Source organism: Ruditapes philippinarum, unplaced genomic scaffold, assembly GCF_026571515.1.
Source record: "Ruditapes philippinarum isolate M1 unplaced genomic scaffold, ASM2657151v2 ctg1332_1_1_1_1, whole genome shotgun sequence".
Classification (NCBI taxonomy): Eukaryota; Metazoa; Mollusca; class Bivalvia; order Venerida; family Veneridae; genus Ruditapes; species Ruditapes philippinarum.
The window spans coordinates 1-27,748 of NW_026853962.1; the positions used below are offsets into that span (position 1 = coordinate 1).

The window sequence follows — 27,748 nt, forward strand, 5'->3', positions numbered from 1 at the left end:
TACCCAATCATCATCAAACTAGTGTGGATGCTTGTCTAGTCAATTGCTCAGATGAGTTTTGAATATGGGTCATCTCTGAATGAAAAACCAGGTCACAGGAGCTTAAAAAAATAGGAAAACCTTTTGAACACTCTAGTGGTCACATTTTTTACCTAATCAGGATCAAACTTTGTCAGGATGCTTGTTTAGATTAATTGCTTTGGATGAGTTGCACATGGTTTATCTCCGATGAAAAAACTAGGTCACAAGGAGCCTATAAATAGAAAAACCTTGTGAACACCTCTTTAGTGGTCACATTTTTGACCCAATTATTAAAAAACCTTGTCAGGATGCTTGTTTAGTCAATTGTTTGGATGAGTTTGAACATGGTCATCTCGGGTGGAAAACTAGGTCACAGGAGCTAAAAATAAAAAACCCAGTGCGAACAGTTTCTTAGTGGTCACATTTTTTGACCCAATTTCATCATCAAACTTTGTCAGAATGCTTGTCTAGTCAATTGCTTGGGATAAGTTTGAACATGATTAATCTCGGATGGAAAACTAGGTCACAGGAGCTAAAAATAGAAAAACCTTGTGAACACTCTAGTGTCACATTTTTGACTCAATTATCATCAAACTTGGTCAGGATGCTTGTCTAGGTAATTGCTCGAATGTCAAGCTCGAATATGGGTCACCTGGGGTCAAAAACTAGGTCACACTGCTCAAATATGGATAATCTTTGTTAACACTAGTGGTCACATTTTTGACACACCTGTCATGAAACTTGGTCAGAACGCTTGTCTAGGTAATTGTTCGGATGAGTTTGACGGGTCAGGTGAGCGATCTAGGGCCATCATGGCCCTTTTGTTTTCCTTTCAGGAGAAGGCAGGTTACAAAGAGGACTTTTAATGTTCTAGGTTCCCCAAATGTACTGCTGAATGTACAACCTGATAAAGTAAGTGATAATATGAATTATGTCCCATTTAATTAATGACTTATATAGGTATGTATAAATGTGACCGATGAGCAGGAAGGACTTGGTCATCATATCACCTTTAGATTAAACATTAACATTGATATTCAAACAGATAGAATAGTCAAGTCATCAAGAAATGTTGGCAGTATTTTAACTTGTACAAATGTAGGTCACTGTCAAAGACTCGTAGCTCTAGTATGGATCATATTGCTCTTTGTAAATTTGATCTTACAAATTTTTAACTGTGATTGATAATTTGTAAATTGATAAATTATCAAGGCTTGTTTACTATCAAGCACTGAGAATAGTTGTGTGTGCTAGGATATAGACGGTTATTTTTAGCTTGACTATTCGAAGAATATGAGAGCTATTGTAGTCGCCCCGGCGTCGGCGTCAGCGTCCGCGTCGGCGTCTGCGTTGGTTAAAGTTTTTTGTAAAGTCAAATATCTCAATTATTGCTTGAGATATTCAATTGAAACTTACAATACTTATTTATAGTAACAAGGTACATCAGATTGACAAGTTGGATAACTCTATCTACAATATTGCCGAGAATTATGCCCCTTTTTAACTTAGAAATTTTTGGTTAAAGTTTTTATAAAGACAAATATCTCAATTATTGTTTGACATATTCAATTGAAAACTTACAATACTTATTAATAGTAATAAGGTAACATCAGATTGACAAGTTGGATAACTCTGCTACAATATTGACAGAATTATGCCCCTTTTTAATTTTGGAAATTTTGGTTTAAAGTTTTTGTAAAGACAAATATCTCAATTATTGCTTGAGATATTCAATTGAAATTTACAATACTTTTTTATAGTAACAATGTACATCATTTTGCTAAAATTGCATATCTCTGTCTGCAATATTTGCAGGGGAATTATTTGCCCCTTTTTGAAAACTTAGAGATTTTGGTTAAAGGTTTTAAAGGTCTTCAAAGAATATTTACTTGAAACTTTACACAATTGTACTTACGGTTATAATTTGAGGTCATAATTGTATGTCACTGACCAAGTTCCATAACTCTATCTTGCATTAAAGGCTGATTCATATCCCCTTTTCTACTTAGTCTCTTGGTTAATGTTAACATGCAAGTTTTACATATCTCAATAACTATTAAAGATATTTATTTAAAACTTCACATATGCATTTAGGGTCAGAATTGTAGGTCACTGACAAAGATCCATAATTCTATCTTGCATTTAGGCTGATTTTTCTTCTTTTTTTCAACGTAAAATGACCTAGAGTCATAAAACTTTACGGAAATGTTGGTCAGCATGTATAGTTGTGCATCTGGGGGTTTTGTTGTTGATTGATGCAACAGTCTGTCAAGTTGTTCCTTCTTTTCCTACTTTCTCCTACTTTTTTAAGTGTTCCTACTTTTTCCTACTTTATTCCTACTTGTCTTCAATTCCTACTTTTTAAGAACTCAAGAAATTTGCAATAAAAATAAAGTTGTACTTCTAAATCAGTGCTTAGTATCAGTTCAGGATAGACGTGATTGTTTTATGACTGTAAGACTGCAAGAAGCTTTTATTTCTGTGGCACAAAGACCCATACTGGCTGTCCCACATGCTATTTAAAGTTACCTGTGACAGTCAGATGTATATGCAGGGCACCAGGTAATTTTTTGTAAATGAGTAAAACGGTTAGTTTATTGCATATTGTTGCAATGCACACAATATATCAGGGGTTTACTTAAGGTTTTGACTTTCACTTGCCCAAAGGGCAAGTAACTTTGAAAATCTACTTGCCCCTAGGAAAAGCAGGTTGCCCGATCTTAAATGTGAAGATTGTTAATAATCAAAGCAGAAATTATGGGTAAAAATAAGATTTATTGCAGATCCTATCAACTAATGCATCAGATAGTAAAATAGTCTTAAATTCCCTACTGCATATGTTTTTTTGCTAATTCACAATAGTCTAGGGGTTGACACAACTGTCTTTGCCATGGATCCCATAGAAATCCCTGAGATTTAATTTAGAAAATCTCCTAAATGTCAGGGATTCCTCACATCAAAATAGTAAAATGAAAGTGAAGATTAACAAGGGGTTTTTATTTTTTCATGAGATCACATGCAGGATTTTGCCTTGTTTCAAATTGGCTAATGCAGTTTTGAGCCCTTTTGAAAAATTGCTGTTATAAAAATTTTCAATGTGATAGATTAAGATTAAAACTCAATGAACTTTGAAAATAGCAATTTTGCTTTAATCTTAATTCTTCTTAGAGTTGTGAAATTTATGTACTGGACTATAAGACTGGGCTTGAAGTTAAATAGGAACTTGGAAAACATCTTCACAGGTTGCCTAAGGTCCACCAAAATAGTCATGTTAAATCTTATAAAAATTACAATTAATAATTAGGCTTTTAAAAAATATTAACTTTCAGATGCTATCACGATGCTATCACTTTAAAAAATATTTATTGCCTATTACAACTTTAAAAAGGAAACAGTACATTGATTGTTGAAAATTGTGATAGGATTTAAAAGTTTATTGTTGATTTCAAACAATGTAAAATATCAAAAATATGTTTGCTTTGTTTGCACTACCAAACTAGTTATGTGCCTATCAAATTATTTCATTTTTTAAAAACAACAAGTTGCTCCAAGTCCATGACAACATGTGTTATACTCAATTTAAATTGATCTGTCTGATTTCTATCCTCCCTGTTTGTATAGAAATTTATTTGAACTTTTAACATCGGTCACATCAAAGGGACACACTGCATGCAGTAATCATACAGTTCAGAGCACTGATTGGTTCAAAGAACTGTTAGATGAAATATACGTCATTTTCTGTATGTTTCACCCAAGGAGTTTCTTTGTTTGTTTTGGTAAATTAGGCATGACCTAGATTGACCTCTTACACAATATTTTTAGAATTAATGCTGTGATTTACCAAAAAAGGATTTTAAACATTTTATGGATTATTTTATTCTGTTTATTAATGAATACTTTTAAACATTGCTGTAGGTGAGAAAGGAAAATAGATTAACAACAGTTCCAGACTATTATGATTTTTGGTCAAAAGTTGTGTAAAAAAGATTACTGGGGACGAATTTTGTCTTAAACAAAATATATATTGCATATGAGTTGACGCAAGTCAGTTAAAGATTGATCGTACGAAGAAAAAAATAGCGTACAGGATTCAAAGGAGTAGACTTTAACGGCGCAATTTTTCTGTTCTTTCTTGAACCTTGCAGTTGTGTCAGTCTTTATTGACATAACTCATTTTGAATTTTTGTGAATTTATGCTATTTATTCAGCAAATCAGATTGTTTCTTTGCCATGGTTTTTTAAGCTCACCTGAGCATATGCTCAGGGTGAGCTATTAGGATCACTCTTCGTCCGTCATCCGTTGTCCTTCGTCCGTTGTCCGTTCTCACTTTTAAAACGACATCTCCTCTGAAACCATAAGGCAGATCATAATGATACTTCACAGGGATGTTCCTTGTGTGAAGCCTTAACAAAGTTGTTCAAAGAATTCCATTCCATGCAGAATCTCCTCTGAAACCATAAGGCAGATCATAATGAAACTTCACAGGGATGTTCCTTGTGTGAAGCCTTAACAAAGTTGTTCAAAGAATTCCATTCCATGCAGAACTCTGGTTGCCATGGCAACCGATAGAAAAAACTTAAAATATCTTCTTTTAAAAAATCCAAAGAGGTAGAGCTTAGATATTTGGCATGAAACATCTTCTAATGAGTGTCTATCAAGTTTGTTCAAATAAAAGCCCTGGGGTCAAAATTGGCCCCGCCCCGGGGGTCATTGATTTTCCCTATATGCATATAGTAAAAACTTAAAAAATCTTCTTTTAAAGAACCCAAAGAGCTAGAGCTAAGATATTTAGCATGAAACATCTTCTAATGGGTGTCTACCAAGTTTGTTCAAATAAAAGCCCTGGGGTCAAAATTTGCCCGGCCCCAGGGGGTCATTGATTTTCCCTATATGCATATAGTAAAAACTTATAAAATCTTCTTTTAAAGAAACCAAAGAGCTAGAGCTAAGATATTTAGCATGAAACGTCTTCTAATGAGTGTCTATCAAGTTTGTTCAAATAAAAGCCCTGGGGTCAAAATTGGCCCACGCCCTAGGGGGTCATTGATTTTCCCTATATGCATTTAGTAAAAGCTTATAAAATCTTCTTTTAAAGAACCCAAAGAGCTAGAGCTAAGATATTTAGCATGAAAGATGTTCTAATGGGTGTCTACCAAATTTGTTCAAATAAGTACCCTTGGGTCAAAATTTGCCCTGCCCCGGGGGTCATTGATTTTCCTTATATGTGTATTGCAAAAACTTTAAAAAAAAATCTTCTTAGAAAAAACCCAAATAGCTAGAGTTTAGATACTAAACATGAAACATCTTCTAGTGAGTGTCTACAAAGTTTGTTCAAATAAAAGCCATTGGGTCAAAATTGGCCCCGCCCCAGGGAGTCATTGATTTTATTTATGTGTATAGCAAAAACTTAAAAAATCTTTGAAAAAACCCAAATAGCTAGAGTTTAGATATTAAGTATGAAACATCTTCAAGTTAGTGTCTTCAAAGTTTGTTCAAATGAAAGCCCTAGGGTCAAATTTGGCCCAGCCCTGGGGACATTAATTTTCCTTATATGTGTATAGCAAAAACTTAAAAATCTTCTTTGAGAAAAAAAAACAAATAGCTAGAGTTTAGATATTAAGCATGAAACATCTTCTAATGAGTGTCTTCAAAGTTTGTTCAAATAAAAGCCCTGGGGTCAAAACTGGCCCCGCCCTAGGGGTGTCATTGCTTTTAACTATATGTGTATAGTTAAAACTTAAAAAATCTTTTTTTTTAAAAACTCAACGAACTAGACCTTAGATGTTTAGCATGAAATATCTTCTAATGGGTGTCTACCAAGTTTGTTCACAAATAAAAGCCTTGGGATTTAAACTGGCCCCGCTCTGGGGGCCTACATACTGGTGAGCGACTTCAGGGCCATTATGGCCCTCTTGTCTTTAATTGCTGTAGACTTTTTTATGCCCCCGGGCATATAGTAATTGAACCGTCCAGCCATCTGTCCGTGCAAACATTTGATTATTATGAGCTTCATTCCGTAGTTAAATAAAGAACAAAAACTCATAAAATTCAAATTAAGAGCTATTTTTTTGTTTTTATGAGCTTATTTTGCTTATGGACGTTGGTCCAGGTGGTGTTTATGAGCTTATTTGCCTCTTAAACATCAAATTTTGGTATGTCCGTCCGTCTGTCCGTACGAGGTTAACCTAGAACGGCAAGTTGGATTTTTCTTAAGTTCTACCTGTACCAATGGCTTCTAAGTTTACACACTTACTAATCAACACTAAGTACATGATCTGGGCAAGTTACATAACTCTGGCTTTCATATTTACCGAGTTATTGCCCTTTTCAGCACTTAGAAAATGAATAATGGTTAACCTAAAACGGCAAGTTGGAAATATCTTAAGTTCTATCTATACTAATGGCTTTATAATGTCCACACTTACTTATCAATACAAAGTACATGATATTGCCAAGTTATATAACTGTGTCATCCATATTTCCCAGTTATTTCCCTTTTTTCACTTTGAAAATAGGGCCTTGTCTGGTTAACCTATTTCGGCAAGCTGGATTTATCTTAAATTTCTCCTAATTGCTTAATTAATGTCAAGGTCACCAATGTTAAAAATAGATTTTTACATTTTTACAGGTGTATTGACTTTATTCTACAGACAGATGTTATTTATAATTGATAGAAACATAAACTTTGATGGAGTTAGTGGTCAGTTGGGTCAAGGTCACCAGCTAAAAATAGATTTTTACACATTTGCTCATACAGCCTTTATTAAGTGACATATATTTTATATTTGGTAGGAAGATGACTTGCATGGTATTCATCCTTTTGATTGGGGTAGGGATCAGTGGGTCAAGGTCACTTGTGCTAAAAATAGATTTTTACACTTTTGCCCATACAGCTTTTATTTATTGACAGATGTATTTCATTTTTGGTAGGAAGATAACTTGCATGGTATTCTTCCTTTGGATGGAGTAAGGGGTCAGTTGGGTCAAGGTCACCATTGCTAAAAATAGATTTTTACACATTTGCCCATACAGCCTTTATTTATTGACAGATGTATTTCATATTTGGTAGGAAGATAACTTACATGGTATTCTTCTTTTGGATAGAGTTAGGGGTCAGTTTGGTCAAGGTCACCATTGCTAAAAATAGATTTTTACACTTTTGCCCATACAGCCTTTATTTAATGACAGATGTATTTCATATTTGGTAGGAAGATAACTTGCATGAAATTGAATATTTTTCAACTTCACAAGTCAGAGCAATGACTTGGCAACTTATATTTTTCACAATTACAAAATGCCATGACTTTGTCAAGCTATATAACTTGTGTTTACAATTTTTTGGCAATTTTTCTGTCCATAAGTGAGTGAATGGGTAAACATTTTTTGAAATATTGCTACTGACAAGAATCTGAGCCGGGGGCATTTGTGTTTAACGAACAAGTTCTTGTTTTATTTATAATTATGTATCAATAGTTAACCTTTATTTAGTTTAGAAGTTTTCATTAAAATTATGGTAAATTATCAACTGCATAACACATATTTGATTAGGCAATTTCTTTAATTGTTTTAAATTGATTAGTATGAAAAACATTTTTATTAGCCAATAATTGTTTCATTGATTGTATAAGTTGATAATTCTAACTGATATATATTATCTATTGTTACAATTTTTATTGATGAAAGAGTGATAATTTAATCAAACCAAGATCACTGCAATACTTGATTGATTATGAATGCTTTAACAAAGCAATTTTAATGTGATCAAAATGTGCTAATTGAATGTGCTTTTCTGCTGAAATATTTTCTACTTATTTATACATTAAGATATTTACCACACAGCATGATGCAGTATGTCGCTCTCATACCCACTTTATAAACCAAAAACTCATCGGGAGGGTGATTTTGTCCTAGGTAGCAATTTTATGAAGGGGATTTTGTCCACTTCAAAATTTCACACATGAAGGGGATTATGTCCACCTATGGAGGGGATTATGTCCAGATATACAAAAATACATGAAGGGGATTTTGTCCGAAGGGGATTATGTCCGTACACCGGCAGCTTGACATAGTGTAACAATGAAAACTCCAAAAATGTGCCAATGTGCCAAATGATTAAACAAAGGCAAGTGTCAAATAGTAATTTTATCTTGCATAAAGGGTTATGGTTGGTAGCAGGGCTTTTCATAAAGGTGTATAAAATATCCGATTGGTTACATGCCATTTCTTTGACAACAGTTGTGTCCAAAACATGCAATGTGAATGAAGAAAATATCACTAAGTGGACTCAAAAAATCAGAGATTTTACGAAATTTCACTACAGACCGATGCTTAACATTCAGACAAATCCTGATTTTAAATATTTATTGAGATTTGGCTACAAACGTAGGAATCGCTGCTCAAAATTGCATTAGAGCTCCATATGTGCTGAAAAGATCCATAAGTGATGTAGAAAACCATCTACAAAACAACGGACCACTTCAATATAATCATTAAATAGCCCATGTATAGAAATAATTAAGGTTTCGTAGCTATCTCTGAAAGTTCAATTGTAACATTAGTGTGTTTGATCACCACAATGAGAGGGCTCACTAGCTTATGCTAGCATTAAAAATACTAAGAGGTCGAGTACATGAAAATACTTGAATGATAAACAATTGACTAATAAAGGATATGTAGCTTGGACAAACCAAACTGAAAGTATTGAACTTTGTAAAGCTATCGTGTCATATAATATGTTTCTATAATAATGTTTACATTCATAAAAATATCTATCACTTTAAGATTCCACAAGTTATAGTTATAGTGACAAACTGTTATGTGGCAATATCATGGCCTGGTGCAACATCAAAGGTTTTACTTTACAGAATACGGACCGAGAACATTATCTGTAAGGAAAACCCGAGATGCCGCCCCAGGTCATGATATTTCTACATAATAGTCGAGTTCGATATATTATAACTGTTTTATCGCATGATCAATGGAAATGAGAATTTTAATAAACTTGTCTTCTCTTCATAAATTAAATTCCCCACTCGGAACCTCGGTTACTTTTTAGTAACATGTCATTAACCGATATTGTCAATCCCACACCATATGAGCCAATCAGAAGTATGTTGGGTGTTCTTGATTGGTTGGATGACCAAAGACACAGAAAAACATTGCTGTAAATAATTTGGACATTTTAATGGTGAAAAAAGGAGATGTTAGCGCCGACGACTTCCTCTTTTCTTTCACGATACACGTGACGTTTTATTCTTGACAGTTTTAAACCTTTCCTTTTTGTGCCTAGAAAATGACCCATTTTCCTGAAAAGAAAGAAAAGAAAAGAAAAGAATTACGAAAGTGGTTTATAATTTACAGTTCCCACTGAAATAATAGTTATAAAGCGGAGAATAGGTTAAGTGATCGTTTTGCATACATGAACATTTTCTAGAAACATCAATGTGCATTATCAGCTATGCATGTCCGCTCAATGCGGTTATGATTTGTTAAAGTTTCTTTAATACCATTCAAAGAGTTACAGAGCAGTCATAAAATAAGTCAAATGGGCATTGACCCATAATTGGGACTATGGGCATGAAGTGAACCATGTAAATATCATGCAAGGACGTTCCTTGATGTGGAAAATAAATAAGCAAAGTTTCTTTGATCCTTTTCAAAAAGTTAATCAGTAACTTTCTTGCAGCGTCGTAACAAATTCAAACACGCTTCACATTACTCCCCTAATAAGCAGACAGTGCAGTCGAGTGAACAGTTAGTTGATTAAATAATGCATGACGGCATAAAAAGGGAATAATTGCAGTCCACATGACGTCACTAAATAAAAATAAGCAAGGCCTTCCCACCATATCTACGTATTTTCAAAACCTTTCGTATGCAGAATGTCTTTTATCTCTTTCTATATGAATACTATTCAAGCTCGTCTCGTGAAAATGTGTCTATTTCGGATAATAGTTTTTATTACAGAATGATAAACAAAAGAATAAATTAAAGATTGCTTTATGAAAGTGATGCGTAATTATGTTGTTGATTTTTTATAGTATGCACATATGAATCTCTTCAGCACATATAGAGCTCAAATACAATTTTGAGCAGCGATTCCATTCGTTTGTAGCCAAATCTCAATAAATATTTAAATCAGGATTTGTCTGAATGTTAAGCATCGGTCTGTAGTGAAATTTCGTAAAATCTCTGATTTTTTGAGTCGGCTTAGTGATATTTTCTTCATTCACATTGCATGTTTTGGACACAACAGAACCCACGACGGAAAGAATATCTCGATGGAGACTGCATAGAAATCCAAAACAAAAATGGGTAATATAGAGGAGAGTCAGGAGGGTAGAATCACATTTCGATTTTCTTTAAAAAAAGGATTGAATTTTATATAAATGTTTAAAAAGATGAAAACTTACTCTGCGATTGACTTATTTTTACAGTCACATCTGGTGTTATGCTTCACATCTGGTGCAGCGGAAATTCACATATAATTTTTACCGATGCTCATTTTTGAGATACATATGGGGTTCCACCCCCGTGTTTATGCCTTTCCTGAAATCTGAGTACATTTTTCTCAGGTTTGATTGTATCAAAATATTTTTGCTCACCTGAATGGCGTGCAGCTTTAATACATTATACATTGTTTACAATTTGTCACTTTTATAACAACAATTATACTTTTTCATTAGGTGATGGGCACGTAATGTGATCTGAAGCGCATGTTTGAGTGTTATAAAGCTCATAACTAAGGCGTTTTTAGCTCTATTTTTTTAAAAAAAAAAAGGAGACGTATTGTCATAGTCCTGGCGGCGTTGCCGTACCCGTTGCTGTACCCGTTGCGGTCCGCAAACTTGTACCTGGATCATAACTTTTTATGCCCCCACAAAGTTGGGAGCATACAGCGTTGCACTTGTCCGTCCGTCCGGACGTCATCCCGAAATTTTGTGAATGCAATTCCCCTTAAACCGGATGGCAGATTTTGCTTAAACTTCCAGGGATGAACAACCTTAATGTGTAGATGGTAGTAAAGGAAGGAATTTTTGCTGCGACCAAATTTAACAGAATTATGGCCCTTTGTTGATTTTTTCACTATATACCATATAGAAATATTGTGAACGCAACTCCTCTTAAACCGGATGACAGATTTTGCTTAAACTTCAAGGGATGAATAACCTAAATGTGTAGATGGAAGTAAAGGAAGGAATTTTTGCTGCGACCAAATTTTACAGAATTATGGCCCTTTGTTGATTTTTTCACTATATACCATATAGAAATTTTGTGAACACAACTCTTAAACCGGATGGCAGATTTTGTTTAAACTTCCATACAGATATGCATGCTCTTGTTTACGAGCACATCTGCACAGTGGGAGCATCCGTGTCGGTTGGACACAGTTCTAGTTTAGTTCTTGGTGTATTGTCTTCATACTTGGCCTCAACAACCCTTGGGACAACACCTTTCAGTAGACCACACTAACCTTGACCTTCATCCATAAATGACCTTGTCCAAATTTTGCTTGTTCTTGCTATTATTGGCTGTAACTTTGTTATTTTTGAATGGATTGTCTTCAAACTTGAACAAAATAATCTTCAAGGATATCCCTTAAAATAACCAGACAGACCTTGAACTTCACTCATAAATGACCTTGACTTTGAAGGTCAAATTATTGAAATGTTCATTTTTTTGGCTATTATTGGCTGTAACTTTGTTATTTTTGAATAGATTGTCTTTAAACTTGGACATAATAATCTTCAAGGATAGCCCTTAAAAATAACCCGACAGACCTTGACCTTCACTCATAAATGATCTTGACTTTGAAGGTCAAATTATTGAAATGTTCATTTTTTTGGCTGTAACTGCTTTTATTGAATGGATTGGCTTCATATTATAACAGAACATTCTTAAGGACAAGACCTTAATGTTTATCAAACTCAAATTGACTTGGGCTCTTTAATGACCTTGACCTTGAAGGTTAAATTACTGAATTTTCTCAGATTTGTGCATTAAATGACCATATATATTTATCGGTGTGTATATATATTCTTCTGTAATGCACATGCGAATATATATGGAAAGGATTCATACTTTGACAAAACTTATGTGACAAGACAGAACGATTAAATTTATAAAAAGGAAACGTTAAGATTTGTTCAAACATTACCTTGTTTGCTTTTAGAAAAAGTGAAAAGTCGAGCGTTGCCCCCGCCAGGCTGTGGTTCTTGTTATGTTTAATGCCACCCTACATTTTCTTATAAATGTGTCTATGTGTTTTTTAGCTCACCTGTCACAAAGTGACATGGTTAGCTTTTGTGATCGCTTTTCGTCTGGCGTCTGTCCGTCGTCCGTCCGTAAACTTTTACTTTAAACGACATCTCCTCATAAATGGCTAAGCCAATTTCATCCAAACTTCACAGGAATGTTCCTTTGGTAGTGAACTTTAAAAATTGTTCAAAGAATTTAATTCCATTCAGAACTCTGGTTGCCATGGCAACCGAAAGAAAAAACTTAAAATATCTTCTTTAAAAAAACCGAAAGAGCTAGAGCTTAAATATTTGAATATTTGGCATGAAACATCATCTAGTCAGAGTCTACCAAGTTTGTTCAAATAAATGCCCTTGGGTAAAAATTGGCCCTTGTCGGGGGGGGGGGGGGGAGAGGAGGGGGGGTCATTGATTATCCTTATTTGTATATAGTAAAACTTAAAAAATCTTCTTTTAAAAAATTCAAATAGCTATAGCTTAGATTTTTGGCATGAAACATCTTTGGGTGGGTGTCTACCAAGTTGGTACAAATAAAGCCCTAGGGTCAAAATTGGCCCCGCCCCAGGGGGTCATTGTTTCCCCTATATGTATATAATAAAAACTTAAAAAATCCTCTTAAAAAACCCAAATAGCTAGAGCTTAGATATTAAGCATGAAATATCTTCTAGTTGGTGTCTACAAAGTTTGTTCAAGTAAAAGCCCTAGGGTCAAAATTGGCCCGGCCCCATGGGGGGAGGGGGTCATTGTTTTTCCCTTTATATACATAGTAACAACTTAAAAAATCTTCTTTTAAAAACCCAAAGAGCTAGGGCTTAGATATTTAGCATGAAACATCTTCTAATGGGTGTCTACCAAGTTTGTACAAATAAGAGCCTTGGGATTAAAATTGGCATCGCCCCGGGGGTCATTGATTTTCCCTATGTGAATAGTAAAAAGTATAAAAATCTTCTTTTAAAACCCAAAGAGCTAGAGTTTAGATACCAATCATTTAATATCTTCTAGTGAGTATGTACCAAGTTTGTTAAAATGAAATCCCTGGGTTCAAAATTGGCCCGGCCCCGGGAGGGTGGATTATTGTTTTTCCCTATATGTGTATTGTAAAAACTTAAAAAATCTTCTTTAAAAAATCTATATAGCGCTACTGGTCGGGGACCAACAACTGGACACTTTTTGAACATTTTTACATACAGATTTCATACTTTCCAACTCAGAGACCTAAAATTTTTACACAGTACAGCTAGGTTCTTCTCCTTACTAACAAACTAGTTTATTTCTGATTGTATTACACTTATATCTGAGGCTCGTCAAGGAGGGTATCCAAATTACCTAAATTGTCTACACTACAGTACCATGTGTCCGGACAGATATGTACATGGCGTGATTTAATTCATATAAAAGTTTGGATGTTTTAATTTTTGATTTTAACATGATATACAATATATCAGCAACAATTTATGCTGAAGTTTTGGAAATTCTTTTGTTTACTTTGCAAATGATTATAGCTGGTATATGAGATCAGGCATTTCTTTCTTGATGCCCAAATTTCAATGGCAACATTCTTAAAATAGACATTAAAATATTTCTATTTACGGAGGTTGAAATAAATTTATTTACTAAATTATAGAAGAAACGTGCATTTATTGTTAAAACAAAAAGTGACTGACAACCACTGAACAAAGAAAATACTAAATTAAGCATTTTCAGGGATGTCCTGGTTTGGTGGTTGTCCGGTTTTGGTGGTCCCCAACCAGTAGAGCTTAGATATTTATCATGAAAAATCTTCTAATGGGTGTCTACCAAAATGTTCAAATAAAAGCCCTTGGGTTAAAATTGGCCCTTAGTAACCCCAGGGGCCTATATGAGTGTTGCATCTAGAATTTCAAAATTATGGGGGATTGTCCCCCACTCAACTGAAAAATGTGGGGGATTTGAAAAAAATGTGGGGGACATACATTTAACTTACAATATGACGTACTGAAAAGAATTGATTTATTTTACGTTCAAGCATTTTTGACAGCTATCGTCCGCTAAAAAATGGAAGTAGAAAAAGTAAAGTATTGACGAATACTGCAAAACACACGCGAGATGACCAAGTCAGCTGCTACACACGATTTAGTACGTATTTTAGTCATAACCTTGAGTGAAAACAAACTTGGTTGAAGCGTTCAAATTAGGTTGTAGATTGACTGAATTAAATTGAAAAGATCGTCATATGCGCAACTTGGCGCGCATTGACTTCATTGAAATGCGCGATCTGCATAACAAATGGGCAAATCAAGCAATCGCGCGGCCTAGATGCAACACTGCTATATATAGGTGAACAATTTCAGAGCCATCATGGCCCTCTTGTTTTTAGCTCACCTGTCACTTTGTGACATGGTGAGCTTTTGTGATCGCTTTTCGTCCGGCGTTCGTCCGTCCGTCGTCCGTCCGTCCGTAAACTTTTACTTTAAATGACATCTCCTCATAAACCACTAAGCCAATTTCATCCAAACTTCACAGGAATGTTCCTTTGGTGGTCACCTTTAAAAATTGTTCAAAGAATTTAATTCCATGCAGAACTCTGGTTGCCATTGCAACCGAAAGAAAAAGCTTTAAATATCTTCTTTTAAAAAACCCAAAGAGCTAGAGCTTAGATATTTGGTATAAAACATCTTCTAGTGAGTGTCTACCAAGTTTGTTCAAATAAAAGCCCTGGGGTCAAAATTCGCCCCGCCCCAGGGGGTCATTAATTTTCCCTATATGTATATTGTAAAAACTTAAAAAATCTTCTTTTAAAGAACCGAAAGAGCTAGAGCTAAGATATTTAGCATGAAACATCTTCTAATGAGTGTCTACCAAGTTTGTTCAAATAAAAGCCCTGGGGTCAAAATTGGCCCCGCCCAGGGGGTCATTGATTTTCCATATATGTGTATGGCAAGAACTTAAAAATCTTCTTTGAAAAAACCCAAATAGCTAGAGTTAAGATATTAAGCATGAAACATCTTCTAGTAAGTGTCTACAAAGTTTGTTCAAATAAAAGCCCTGGGGTCAAAACTGGCCCCGCTCCAGAGGTGTCATTGTTTTTAACTATATGTGTATAGTAAAAACTTAAAAAATCTTCTTTTAAAAAACCCAATGAGCTAGAGGTTAGATGTTTAGCATGAAACATCTTCTTTCGGGTGTCTACCAAGTTTGTTCAAATAAAAGCCCTTGGGTTAAAATTGGCACTGCCTGGGGGGGGGGGGGGGAGAGCAAAGGTCATTGTTTTTCTTTATATGTGTGTAGTAAAAACTTAACATTATGAAACATCTTCTAATGGGTGTCTTCCAAGTTTGTTCAAATAAAAGCCCTGGGTTTTAAACTGGCCCCGCTCCGGGGGGCCTATAAACAGGTTAGCGACCTCAGTTCCATCATGGCCCTCTTGTTTTTCTTTTGTTCTTTTTTTTTATAAAAGTGCATGCTTGGGAAACTGTTGAATAATATTTCACCAGTAATTAGCTCAAAAATATATTAAATTTACTTAGAAATATTTGAAGTGATACAATGCACCAGGATGGATAACAGGCAGAGATAATAGTCATTTTGATGTAACGGCTGACACGGGATCATGTGTTTTTACATATTTATTCAAAAGCTTGTTGTTTTCCTATGTTATAGCATAGTCCAGTCTAGTTTATCACGTAATTTACTCTTTAGATGAAAACATTTAGAATTCAAAATAACATGCTTTTTGTAATTTAAGGTTTACTTTTAATTTTGTAAGAAGCTAATGGATAATATGAGGTTGGACACTTTGCTGAGTCTGTTTCTGAATCAATATTAATTTAACTGAACAACTTACAGTAAACTTGATAACTTTATAGGAAAGTGTAAAGTGGTGTGAAGTCTGAGACTACTCAATAACATTGTCCACTAGTTTAAAACTTTAAACATTATTTGAGAAAGCTAATAGCTTTTTAGCTCACCTGACCACGAAGTGGTCAAGGTGAGGTATAGTGATGGGGCTATGTCCGGCGTCCGTCGTTGTGAGTAGTGCGGTGTCCGTCGTTCGTCGTCAACAATTGGGTTGTTAACATTCTAGCAGTCACAGTTTTGATTGGATCATTGTCAAACTTTGTCAGAATGTTTGTCTCAATGAAATACAGATCGAGTTCGAAGATGGGTTATGTTGAGTAAAAAACTAGGTCACAGGAGCTAAAAATATAAAAAGCTTGTTAACACTCTAGTGGCTGCAGTTTTGATCTAAATACTCTAAAAATTTGTCAGGAAGGTTGTTTTGATGATTTCTATATATTTGTCAGGAAGGTTGTTTTGATGATTTCTAGGTCAAGTTCGAAGATGGGTCATCTCCGGTCAAAACTAGGTTGCAGGAGCTAAAAATAGAAAAAGTTTGTTAACACTCTAGTAGCTGCAGTTTTGATCCAAATATTCTGGAAATTTGTCAGGAAGGTTGTTTTGATAATTTCTTGGTCAAGTTCAAAGATGGGTTATTTCCTGTCAAAAACTAGGTCACAGGAGCTAAAAATAGAAAAAGCTTGTTAACACTCTAGTGGCTGCAGCTTTGATCCAGATATTCTGAAAATTTGTCAGGAAGGATGTTTTGATGATTTCTAAGTCAAGTTCAAAGATGGGTCATCTCCTGTCAAAAACTAGGTCACAGGAGCTAAAAATAGAAAAAGCTTGTAAACACTCTAGTGGCTACAGTTTTGATCCAAATATTTTGGAAATTTGTCAGGAACGTTGTTTTGATAATTTCTAGGTCAAGATCGAAGATGGGTCATCTCCAGTCAAAAACTAGGTCACATGAGCTAAAAATAGAAAAAGCTTGTGGCTGCAGTTTTGATCCAAATATTCTGGAAATTTGTCAGGAATGTTGTTTTGATGATTTCTCGGTCAAGTTCGAAGATGGGTTAGATTCGGTCAAAAACTAGGTCACAGAAGCTAAAAATAGAAAAAGCTTGTTAACACTATAGTGGCTGCAGTTTTGATCCAGATATCCTGGAAATTTGTCAGGAAGGTTGTTTTGATGATTTCTAGGTTAAGTTTGAATATGGGTCGTCTCCAGTCAAAAATTAGGTCACATTGCCCAAATATGGAAAACCTTTTTAACACAATAGAGGTTACATTTTTGACTCAATTGTCATCAAACTTGGCCAGGATGCTTGTCTAAGACATTGCTTGGATGCGGTTGATGTGTCAGGGGAGCGATCCAGGGCCATCATGGCCCTCTTGTTTGAATTATTCAGGATTTGATTTTGCTTAAAAACTAACCAGTACTTGTGTCATATTGTCATATGAGGGAACATGTTCTTGATCAAAATTGTCAAAACCCCACAATGTTAAAAGTAGGGGTGTGGATCGTCGGATAAGTGACGATCCGATAAGAACCACGATTCAGCACTTACGATTCACAAATGAAACACAAATTTTTGTTATCAAGACACCCTTTATTAAAACATGAACATTTAAGATCTAAAAACATGTTATTTTTCTTTAAACAATACTAAACATTAAACATATATGCAAATATAAACTAGATTTATGTTTTTTTTATTTTTCGCATGAGTATCTTAAAGTATATTTGAGATACCTATACAAAAGTATTTCAAAACATTAGAAGTAAATTTTGCTGGTAGAATTTTATATTGTTCCAGACAGGATGAGTGACGTCACACTGACGTAATTATTACCTTGTGTTTCGCAAATTTTGGATTTTTATTATTTTAATGATAATTATTATTAAAAATAAAACCATCTTCGATACATGTCACCTTATATAAATCTATACATAGCGTCTAAAAATATTTATTTAATTTCATAAAAAAACAAAGTGCTCATTAAAGAAAACGTGATTCCTTTTTCGATACTAATGACTTTCTAGCTCAGCATCATGGTACTGGTTCTTTTACTTCCTGTCTTTATTTGGCAAATTGTATTTGGGTAAACATTGCATTATTCAATCTCAAATTGATTTTTTTCCAACTTTTAGAGTGTGAGAAACAGTAAATGTATATAAACAAATAAAATCGCGATCCACAACTTACAAATATTTGTACTCGATTATTCATTTCTATTTGTGATTATCCGCATACTCGGATACTCTCCCCAGCCCTTAGAATTAAAAGGCAGACATATGTCACATATCCTATTTATAAAGTCCTTACATTATTAAACAGTGTATAATTATGTTATACATGTATATACAGTTGACTCTGGGTAACTCAAAATCAAAGGGACTGGGCAATTTACTTCAAGAGAAACGGAATTCGAGTAACGTGGATCTGCCACCATTACGTTGACATTCGAACATGTATATACATGTGCCTGATTGAATGTGCAAAGAAGTACTGGTTATGCCCCCACAGAGTGGGAGCATATAGCGTTGCACTTGTCCGTCCGAGTGTCCGTACGTCTGTCCGTCCGTCCGTCCGTCCGTCTGTCCGTACGTCCCGAAATCTTGTGAACGCAACTCCTCTTAAACCAGATGGCAGATTTTGCTTAAACTTCCAGGGATGAACAACCTTAATGTGTAGATGGTAGTAAAGGAAGGAATTTTCGCTGCGACCAAATTTAACAGAATTATGGCCCTTTGTTGATTTTTTCACTATATACTATGTAGAAATTTTGTGAACGCAACTCCTCTTAAACCGGATGGCAGATTTTGCTTAAACTTTCAGGGATGAACAACCTTATTGTGTAGATGGTAGTAAGGGAAGGAATTTTTGCTGCGACCAAATTTAACAGAATTATGGCCCTTTGTTGATTTTTCACTATATACTATGTAGAAATTTTGTGAATGCAACTCCTCTTAAACCAGATGGCAGATTTTGCTTAAACTTCCAGGGATGAACAACCTTAATGTGTAGGTGGGAGTAAAGGAAAGAATTTTTGCTGCGACCAAATTTAACAGAATTATGGCCCTTTGTTGATTTTTTCACTATATACTATGTTGAAATTTTGTGAACGCAACTCCTCTTAAACCGGATGGCAGATTTAGCTTAAACTTCCTGGGATTAACAACCTTAAAGTGCAGATGGTAGTAAAGGAAGGAATTTTTGCTGCGACCAAATTTAACAGAAATATGGCCCTTTGTTGATTTTTAGTTTTCAACTTGTGGCACATGTAGTCCAAAAAATATTTGACCTAGAGTCATAAGATTGACAGAACAGTGGCGTGTGGGGGCATCAGTGTCCTATGGACACATTTCTAGTTTGTTATTGTTGTTAGCGGCAATGCTGCAATATTTAACCGTTGAAATGATAGTAAATCACTTACAACGAACAAAAATATATTATGTAATTTTTTGTAAACAGAAGAATTATTGGTAAGAAGTATTTTTATGCTCCCCGAAAAATTTCGGGAGAGCATTTAGTCGTCAGGTTGTCCGTCTGTACGTACGTAAGTCCCGAATTCGTGTCCGGCCCATAACTTTGTTATTTGAAGTCGGATTTTAAAACTATATCACAGAAATGATCACAATATTGAGACGATGTGTCGCGCGCAACATTTGGGTCGCTACCTTGAAGGTCAAGGTCAAAGCATGACCTTGCAGCAAAATTGTGTCCGGTCCATAAGGCCTAAAAAAAAAATTGATGTGTTTCTGGTGGCAAGGCGAAAAAAAGTAGGGTCAGTGGGTCGGACTTTTTTTTTTAGTCAATCAACGATTGTAGATATGTCAGATACGGATTATATGTACTTTAAATTATATTCTATAGCATATAAAAGTACTTAAAATGTTAGACTACCAAACCTAGTCTTCAATATTTTATTTTGAAATAAATTTTACCAATGGCATGACTCGACTTTCGTTTTCATTTTTTTTTATTCTTACCGAACAACTGGCTTCAATTTTAATATTATCACTCTTAACATGACCATGCACGTCCGAAAAATGTTTTGAGCTGTTTTGCTGTGGTCTATTAATTTGATTTCCTGTTTTGCCAAACTATGATCGTATTTTTAAAGAAAATCGCCAGCAGTGACACTTCGGCTGCTTGTTGTGCCGCCATATTAGCTGGTGCGCGTTAATACGTAATTCGAACCCGAATCGTCTGTGCCTCACATCGTTGTCGACTCGCAATACTAAAACCCGTCTTCGGTACGGTCGGTACGGGCGCCATTTTTATGCCCCCGCCATGTAATGGCCGGGGCATATAGTGTTACCCTGTTCCGTCCTTCCGTCCTTCCGTCATTCCGTCCTTCCGTCATTCCGTCATTCCGTCCTTCCGTCATTCTGTCATTCCGTCATCATCAGTTTCCGTTCATTATCTTAGTAAGGGTTGCACACATTCAACTCAAATTTGACATATGGATATGTCGTGAGAAAATACAGGTCAAGTTCGAATTTGGTCATGGTTCGATGATTTTTGGCAGAGTTATGCCCCTTTTACTTTAAAATAATATGAAATTTTCAGTTTCCGTTCATTATCTCCCCAATGGTACAACACATTCAACTCAAACTTGACATATGGATATATCATGAGAAAATACAGGTCAAGTTCGAATTTGGTCATGGTTCGATGATTTTTGGCAGAGTTACGCCCCTTTTACTTTGAAAATAATATGAAATTTTCAGTTTCCGTTCATTATCTCCCCAACAGTACAACACATTCAACTCAAATTTGACATATGGATATGTCGTGAGAAAATACAGGTCAAGTTCAAATTTGGTCATGGTTCAATGATTTTTGGCAGAGTTATGCCCCTTTCACTTTGGAAATAATATGAAATTTTCAGTTTCCAGTCATTATCTCCCCAATGGTACAACACTTTTAACTCAAACTTGACATATGGATACGTCACAGGAATGCGCAGGTCAAGTTCAAAGTTGGTTATGGTTCAATGATTTTAGGCAGAGTTATGCCCCTTTCACTTTGAAAATAATATGAAATTTTCAGTTTCTGTTTATTATCTCCCCAATGGTACAACACATTCAACTCAAATTTGACATATGGATATATTTTTGGAATGCCCAGGCCAAGTTGGAATTTGGTCATGGTTCAATGATTTTTGGCAGAGTAATGCCCCTTTCACTTTGAAAATAATATGAAATTTACAGTTTCTGTTCATTATCTACCCAACTACTCAAATTTGACATATGGATATGTCAAAGGAATGGGCAGGTCAAGTTTGAATTTGGTCATGGTTGGATGACTTTTTGGCAGAGTTATGTCCCTTTCACTTTGAAAATAATATAGATACATCTTAGGAATAAGCAGTTTAAGTTTGAATTTGGTCGTGGTTCAATGATTTTGGACAAACTTATCTTTCTTGAATGTTGTAAAAATTTTGAACTTTCAGTTTCAGCACTGAAATGTATGTAGCCATTATTTTGGCTACAAATATGAAATATGCTATTTTCAAAAGGTTTAGACTGAATAATTTCAGTGCCTTGAACATTGTATGAAAATGGTTTGTGTTAACATTGAAAAGTTTTAAGGGCTTTGAACTTAAAATGAAAAAAATTATTTGTGCAAACAAATTTGGAACTAAATATTATAACATCTGATATTTTGGCTGCATGCGGGGGCATCCGTGGCATGATGACACATTTCTAGTTTTTTTGTACATCAATAAAAAACTTTGGGTCGGCGCTAAAAAATAGGGTCGGTCGGGCCACCTGAACCACAACATTCTTTTTTTTAGGCCTCACTTCATTATTTGAAGTTGGATTTTAAAAATATTTCACAGAAATGATCACCATATTGAGACGATGTGTCGCGCGCAACATTTAGGTCGCTACCTTGAAGATCAAGGTCACAGCATGACCTTGCAGCAAAATCGTGTCCGGCCCATTACTTTGTTATTTGAAGTCAGATTTTAAAACTTTTTCACAGAAATGATCACCATATTGAGACGACGTGTTGCGAGCAACATTTGGCTCGCTACCATGAAGGTCAAGGTCACAGCATGACCTTGCAGCAAAATCGTGTCCGGTCCATAACTTTGTTATTTGAAGTTGGATTTTAAAAATATTTCACAGAAATGATCACCATATTGAGACGATGTGTCGCGCGCAACATCTGGGTCGCTTCCTTGAAGGTCAAGGTCACAGCATGACCTTGCAGCAAAATCGTGTCCGGCCCATTACTTTGTTATTTGAAGTTGGATTCAAAAAGTATTTGATAGAAATGATCATCATATTAAGATGACCTGTCACGCACAACATTTGGGTCGCTGCCTTGAAGGTCACAGCATGACCTTGCAGCAAAATTGTGTACGGCCCATAACTTCCTTATTTGAAGTCAGATTTTTCAACTATTTCACAGAAATGATCACCATATTAAAATGGCGTGTCGCGCGCAACATTTGGGTCGCTACCTTGAAGGTCAAGGTCACGGCATGACCTTGCAGCAAAATCGTGTCCGGCCCATAACTTTGTTACTGGAAGTCGGATTTTACAACTATTTCACAGAGATGATCACCATATTGAATAGACGTGCCGCATGCAACATTTGGGTCCCTACCTGGAAGGTCAAGGTCACAGCATGACCTTGCAGCAAAATCATGTCCGGCGCATTACTTCGTTATTTGAAGTCGGATTTTACAACTATTTCACAAAAATGATCACCATATTGAGACAATGTGTTGTGCACAATATTTGGGTTGTTTTTACACTTTGAACTTTGTCTGTGGCATAACTCTGACACAACAAGAGGTATACCTTCCGGTGTCCAAAACCTATTCGGGGAGCATCACCCGGTTCAACCGGCTCTTGTTTCAGATTGACGATATAAAAATGTAAAACTTGTTGTTTTATAGTCACATGAAATAAACTTAGAAAACTGTTGTTTTTGTCATAATTTTAGAATGAAGTGGAGAATGAGCATACCCCACAAAAGCAACAAAAGTTGGATGGTGTTGATTTTTCCACTGTGCCTGGTGATGTTTCTGTCTCGGTAAGTTCAGCTGTCATTTAATTTAAATCATTGGGTTATGAGTCATTTTGTAATTCAGTATTTTAATCATCTATGGTATTATTAGACATTTGCTGAACTACTGTTTCTGCACCAGTTAAATTAAAACTGCAGTTAACAGAATAAAAATCCTAAAAAGTTAGGGAAGAACCTTAAAGTACTATCTGGCAAAACTGACAACTTCCAAAAAAACTATATAAATGATGACAATGGAAATCAAGTCTCTGACCCAAAAGAAACAGAAGAAATATTCAATACTTTCTTTTCAAACATATTTAAAAAATCGGGAAATATTTCAGCACTGAATAAAGCAAATGAATATATATTAAAAGAAATGTTAGAGGGTATAATTAACTGAGATATTCCAGAATTTGTGATACCACCAATTGAACCGGATCATGTTAAAAAAACATTAGACTCACTTGATGTCAAAAAGGCCACTTGGGGCTCGATGGAATCAGTGCTAGATTTCTAAAAACTGCATCTTCTGTAATATATAGACCTTTATTTACTATTATCAATTTAAGTATTCAAACAGGAAAGTTTCCTACCAAATTAAAACAATCAAAAGTTACACCCATTTATAAAAAAGGACAAAATTCTGATAAAAATAATTACCGACCGATATCATTTCTAAAATATTTGAAAAGCACGTATCTGACCATCTAAAACAATTTCTAGAAACTCATACGTTTATTTTTAAGGCCCAGTCAGGATTCAGAACCAAGCACTCTTGTGAAACAGAATTAACAAACATAGTTGACAATTGGATAAATGCAATAAATGATGGCGAACTAGTTGGCACAATTTTTCTTGACCTAACCAAAGCATTTGACCTTGTAAACCATAAAATTCTTATTCAGAAACTGCATTATTACCATTGTTCTTCTCGTACAATTAAATGGTTTTCATCTTATCTTGCAAACAGAACATAATTAACTGTTTCCAGATTGAAGAACATAGAAAGTCAGTGTATCAGGTAAACTGTTCTGCCTTCGCTTATTGGGGCAGAATCTTTCACAATGGGGAATATCTAGATATAAAAATATAAGAAAGTTTAATCCACTTTTCCAGCTTTTATTTAATTTATCAACACATATAGTTACTAATCAGGCAGAATGATCTAATATAAACAGAATATTAAATTCTAACATATTAATGAAAGTAAGTTTTACATTCATTTACTTGAACAAATAGATGATATTCAAATATTAAGTAACATCTTGTTACCTGAAGTTTTTAACAAAGTTATTAACATAATTATATTTTCAAGTATTCAAAATAAGAACAGCTTAGTGTTCTTAACTAAATTTTAGTTGTTTAACATCAAACATTTACAAAATGTACATAGAATAAAATACAACTTACCTAGATATAAAAATATAAGAAAGTTTAATCCACTTTTCCAGCTTTTATTTAATTTGTCAACACATATAGTTACTAATCAGGCAGAATGATACTGCCAGCTGGAAAAGGGATCTTTTAAGGGGTTCTCTCACTGTCCATTGGTTTAACTTAGTTGACCAATAATTAAACATTATTTCTAGAGAGGCGGAACTACAAGTTCTGGCTTAATTCTGAAAATACTTGAGAAATAACTTACATATTTTCTAATCACTATCAAGAAATTTAATTGTCTATGTTTTTAAAAGAATAAAGTTTATCACAGATGTTAATATAACAAGCATTTTGCAATTCTTTGTCTAGTGTAAAAGGTTTTTAGCACATTGGCTTCTCTGTAACAACATGTCACCTGTTTGAGACATTCTAATTGACCACATAAATGTACTTGAGATTTAACAAAGAAAAAAGGGTATAATTTAGTTTAATCCTTTATAAATTTATGCCTAATTTTGAAATCAGAAAATACAAAATAAAATTTAAAATGAAATTCAATACAAATATTTCACTCACTTATTTAATATACACAATATAAAATATAACAAGAAAATAGCTACTTTTTCATAGCATGACAAAACTCTCAGAATCTGCAGAGGTTATATCAGGTGTTCCCCAAGGATCTGTCCTCGGGGCCCCTGCTTTTCATTATATACATCAATGATCTCCCACTTCATTTTAGAGACCTAGAAATAGACATGTTTGCAGATGACACCACACTTAAGCATCAGGACATTCACCACAAGAACTACATAATAAACTTCATACTAACCTCGAACATGTAAACAAATGGTGCATACAAAATGCAATGGTGTTAAATACACAGAAAACAAAGGCAATGCACTTTACATCAAACAATACACAGCTTCATTTACCACCTTTACACCTTCAAGATCAAATGATCCAATTTTCTAAAACCGAAAAGTTACTAGGTGTTTTTGTCGATAGTAAACTAAAATGGAAAATCCAAATAGAAATGATACTTAAAAAATGCAACTCTCAGTTATACCTACTTCTCAGAATCAAGCAATACCTAGACTTACATGCAAGAAAACTATTCATTAACTCATACATCTTACCACACCTAGATTATTGCTGTACTATCTGGGGCAATTGCAGCAATGATCTGATCAATGAAATCATAAAATTTCAAAAAAGAGCAGCAGGTATATATATCCAGATAAAAGTTACGATGCACCCTCCAGTGATTTGTTTAAAGAACTAAATTGGAGGAGATTTGATGAAAGAATGAAATACAAAAAAGCAATCATAATGTTTAAATCTATCAATGACATACCATATCCACAATACATGCAAAGTAAATTCCAATTTGTTTACCAAAAACATGAGCGCAACTTAATATCTACAAATAGTTCAGACCTAGCTGTTCCACTTTGAACTTTGTCCGGGACATAACTCTAAAAGTATAAGTGGTATCAACATGAAACTTTGTAGGTAGATAGATCTCATTGAGTAGGTGTGCAGTGCACAATGCAGTGCACAAGAACCGTAACTCTGCCTTGCCTAATTTTTGAATTATCCCCCTTTGTTTATTTTACACTTTGAACTTTGTCCGGGACATAACTCTAAAATTATAATAGGTATCAACATAAACTTTGTAGGTAGATAGATATCATTGAGTAGGTGCGCAGTGAACAAGAACCGTAACTCTGCCTTGCCTAATTTTTGAATTATCCCCCTTTGTTTATTTTACACTTTGAACTTTGTCCAGGACATAACTCTAAATGTATAAGAGGTATCAACATGAAACTTTGTAGGTAGATACATCTCATGATATCTATCTACCTACAAAGTTTATGTTGATACCTATTATAATTTTAGAGTTATGTCCCGGACAAAGTTCAAAGTGTAAAATAAACAAAGGGGGATAATTCAAAAATTAGGCAAGGCAGAGTTACGGTTCTTGTGCACTGCATTGTGCACTGCACACCTACTCAATGATATCTATCTACCTACAAAGTTTATGTTGATACCTATTATAATTTTAGAGTTATGTCCCGGACAAAGTTCAAAGTGTAAAATAAACAAAGGGGGATAATTCAAAAATTAGGCAAGGCAGAGTTACGGTTCTTGTGCACTGCATTGTGCACTGCACACCTACTCAATGAGATCTATCTACCTACAAAGTTTCATGTTGATACCACTTATACTTTTAGAGTTATGTCCCGGACAAAGTTCAAAGTGGAACAGCTAGGTCTGAACTATTTGTAGATATTAAGTTGCGCTCATGTTTTTGGTAAACAAATTGGAATTTACTTTGCATGTATTGTGGATATGGTATGTCATTGATAGATTTAAACATTATGATTGCTTTTTTGTATTTCATTCTTTCATCAAATCTCATCCAATTTAGTTCTTTAAACAAATCACTGGAGGGTGCATCGTAACTTTTATCTGGATATATATACCTGCTGCTCTTTTTATGCCACCGCAGCATCTGCGATGCGGTGGCATATAGCGATTCACCTGTGTGTATGTATGTGTGTGTGTTTGTTTGTGTGTGTGTGTGTTATATAGATTATATAGTGAACTTAAAAAATCTTCTTGTGAAAAACCACTAGTCCAATTTCAACCAAACTTGGCAGGATTGATCCTTGGGTAATAGGCTTCCGAAGTTGTTCAAAGAATTTCATTCCATGCAGAAATCTGGTTGCCATGGCAACCAAAAGGAATTATAAGAATAAATTTAAAACATCTTCTTGTAAAGATCCAAAAGGCCTAGAGCTTAGATATTTTGCATAAGGCATTGTCTGGTAGACCTCTACCAAGATTGTTGAAATTATAGCCCTGGGGTCAAAATTGGCCCCGCCCCGGGGTCATTGATTTTCACTATATATACATATAGTAAAAACATAAAATACCTGTAAAGACCCTAAAGGCCTAGAGCTTAGATATTTTGCATAAGGCATTGTCTGGTAGAAATCTACCAAGATTGTTTAAATTATAGCCCTGGGGTCAAAATCGGCCCCGTCCCGGGGGTCAGTGATTTTCACTATTTGTACATATAGTAAAAACTTAAAATCCTTCTTGTAAAGACCAAAAAGGCCTAGAGCTTAGATATTTTGCATAAGGCATTGTCTGGTAAACCTCTACCCATACTGTTCAAATTATAGCCCTGGGGTCAAAATTGGCCCCGCCCCGGGGGTCATTGG

At 34.9% G+C, this 27,748-nt stretch overlaps 1 protein-coding gene across 1 annotated transcript in view; it reads left to right on the top strand.

Moving 5' to 3' along the window:
• Window positions 1-857: 857 nt before the first annotated feature.
• Window positions 858-27,748, top strand: part of LOC132738508 (uncharacterized) — a gene marked incomplete at its 5' end in the record, with an annotated part of 181,797 nt that continues 154,906 nt past the window's right edge. The window contains 2 exon segments of the mRNA XM_060726011.1: window positions 858-933; window positions 23,070-23,159. Of these exon segments, the coding sequence (XP_060581994.1) occupies window positions 858-933; window positions 23,070-23,159 (166 nt within the window).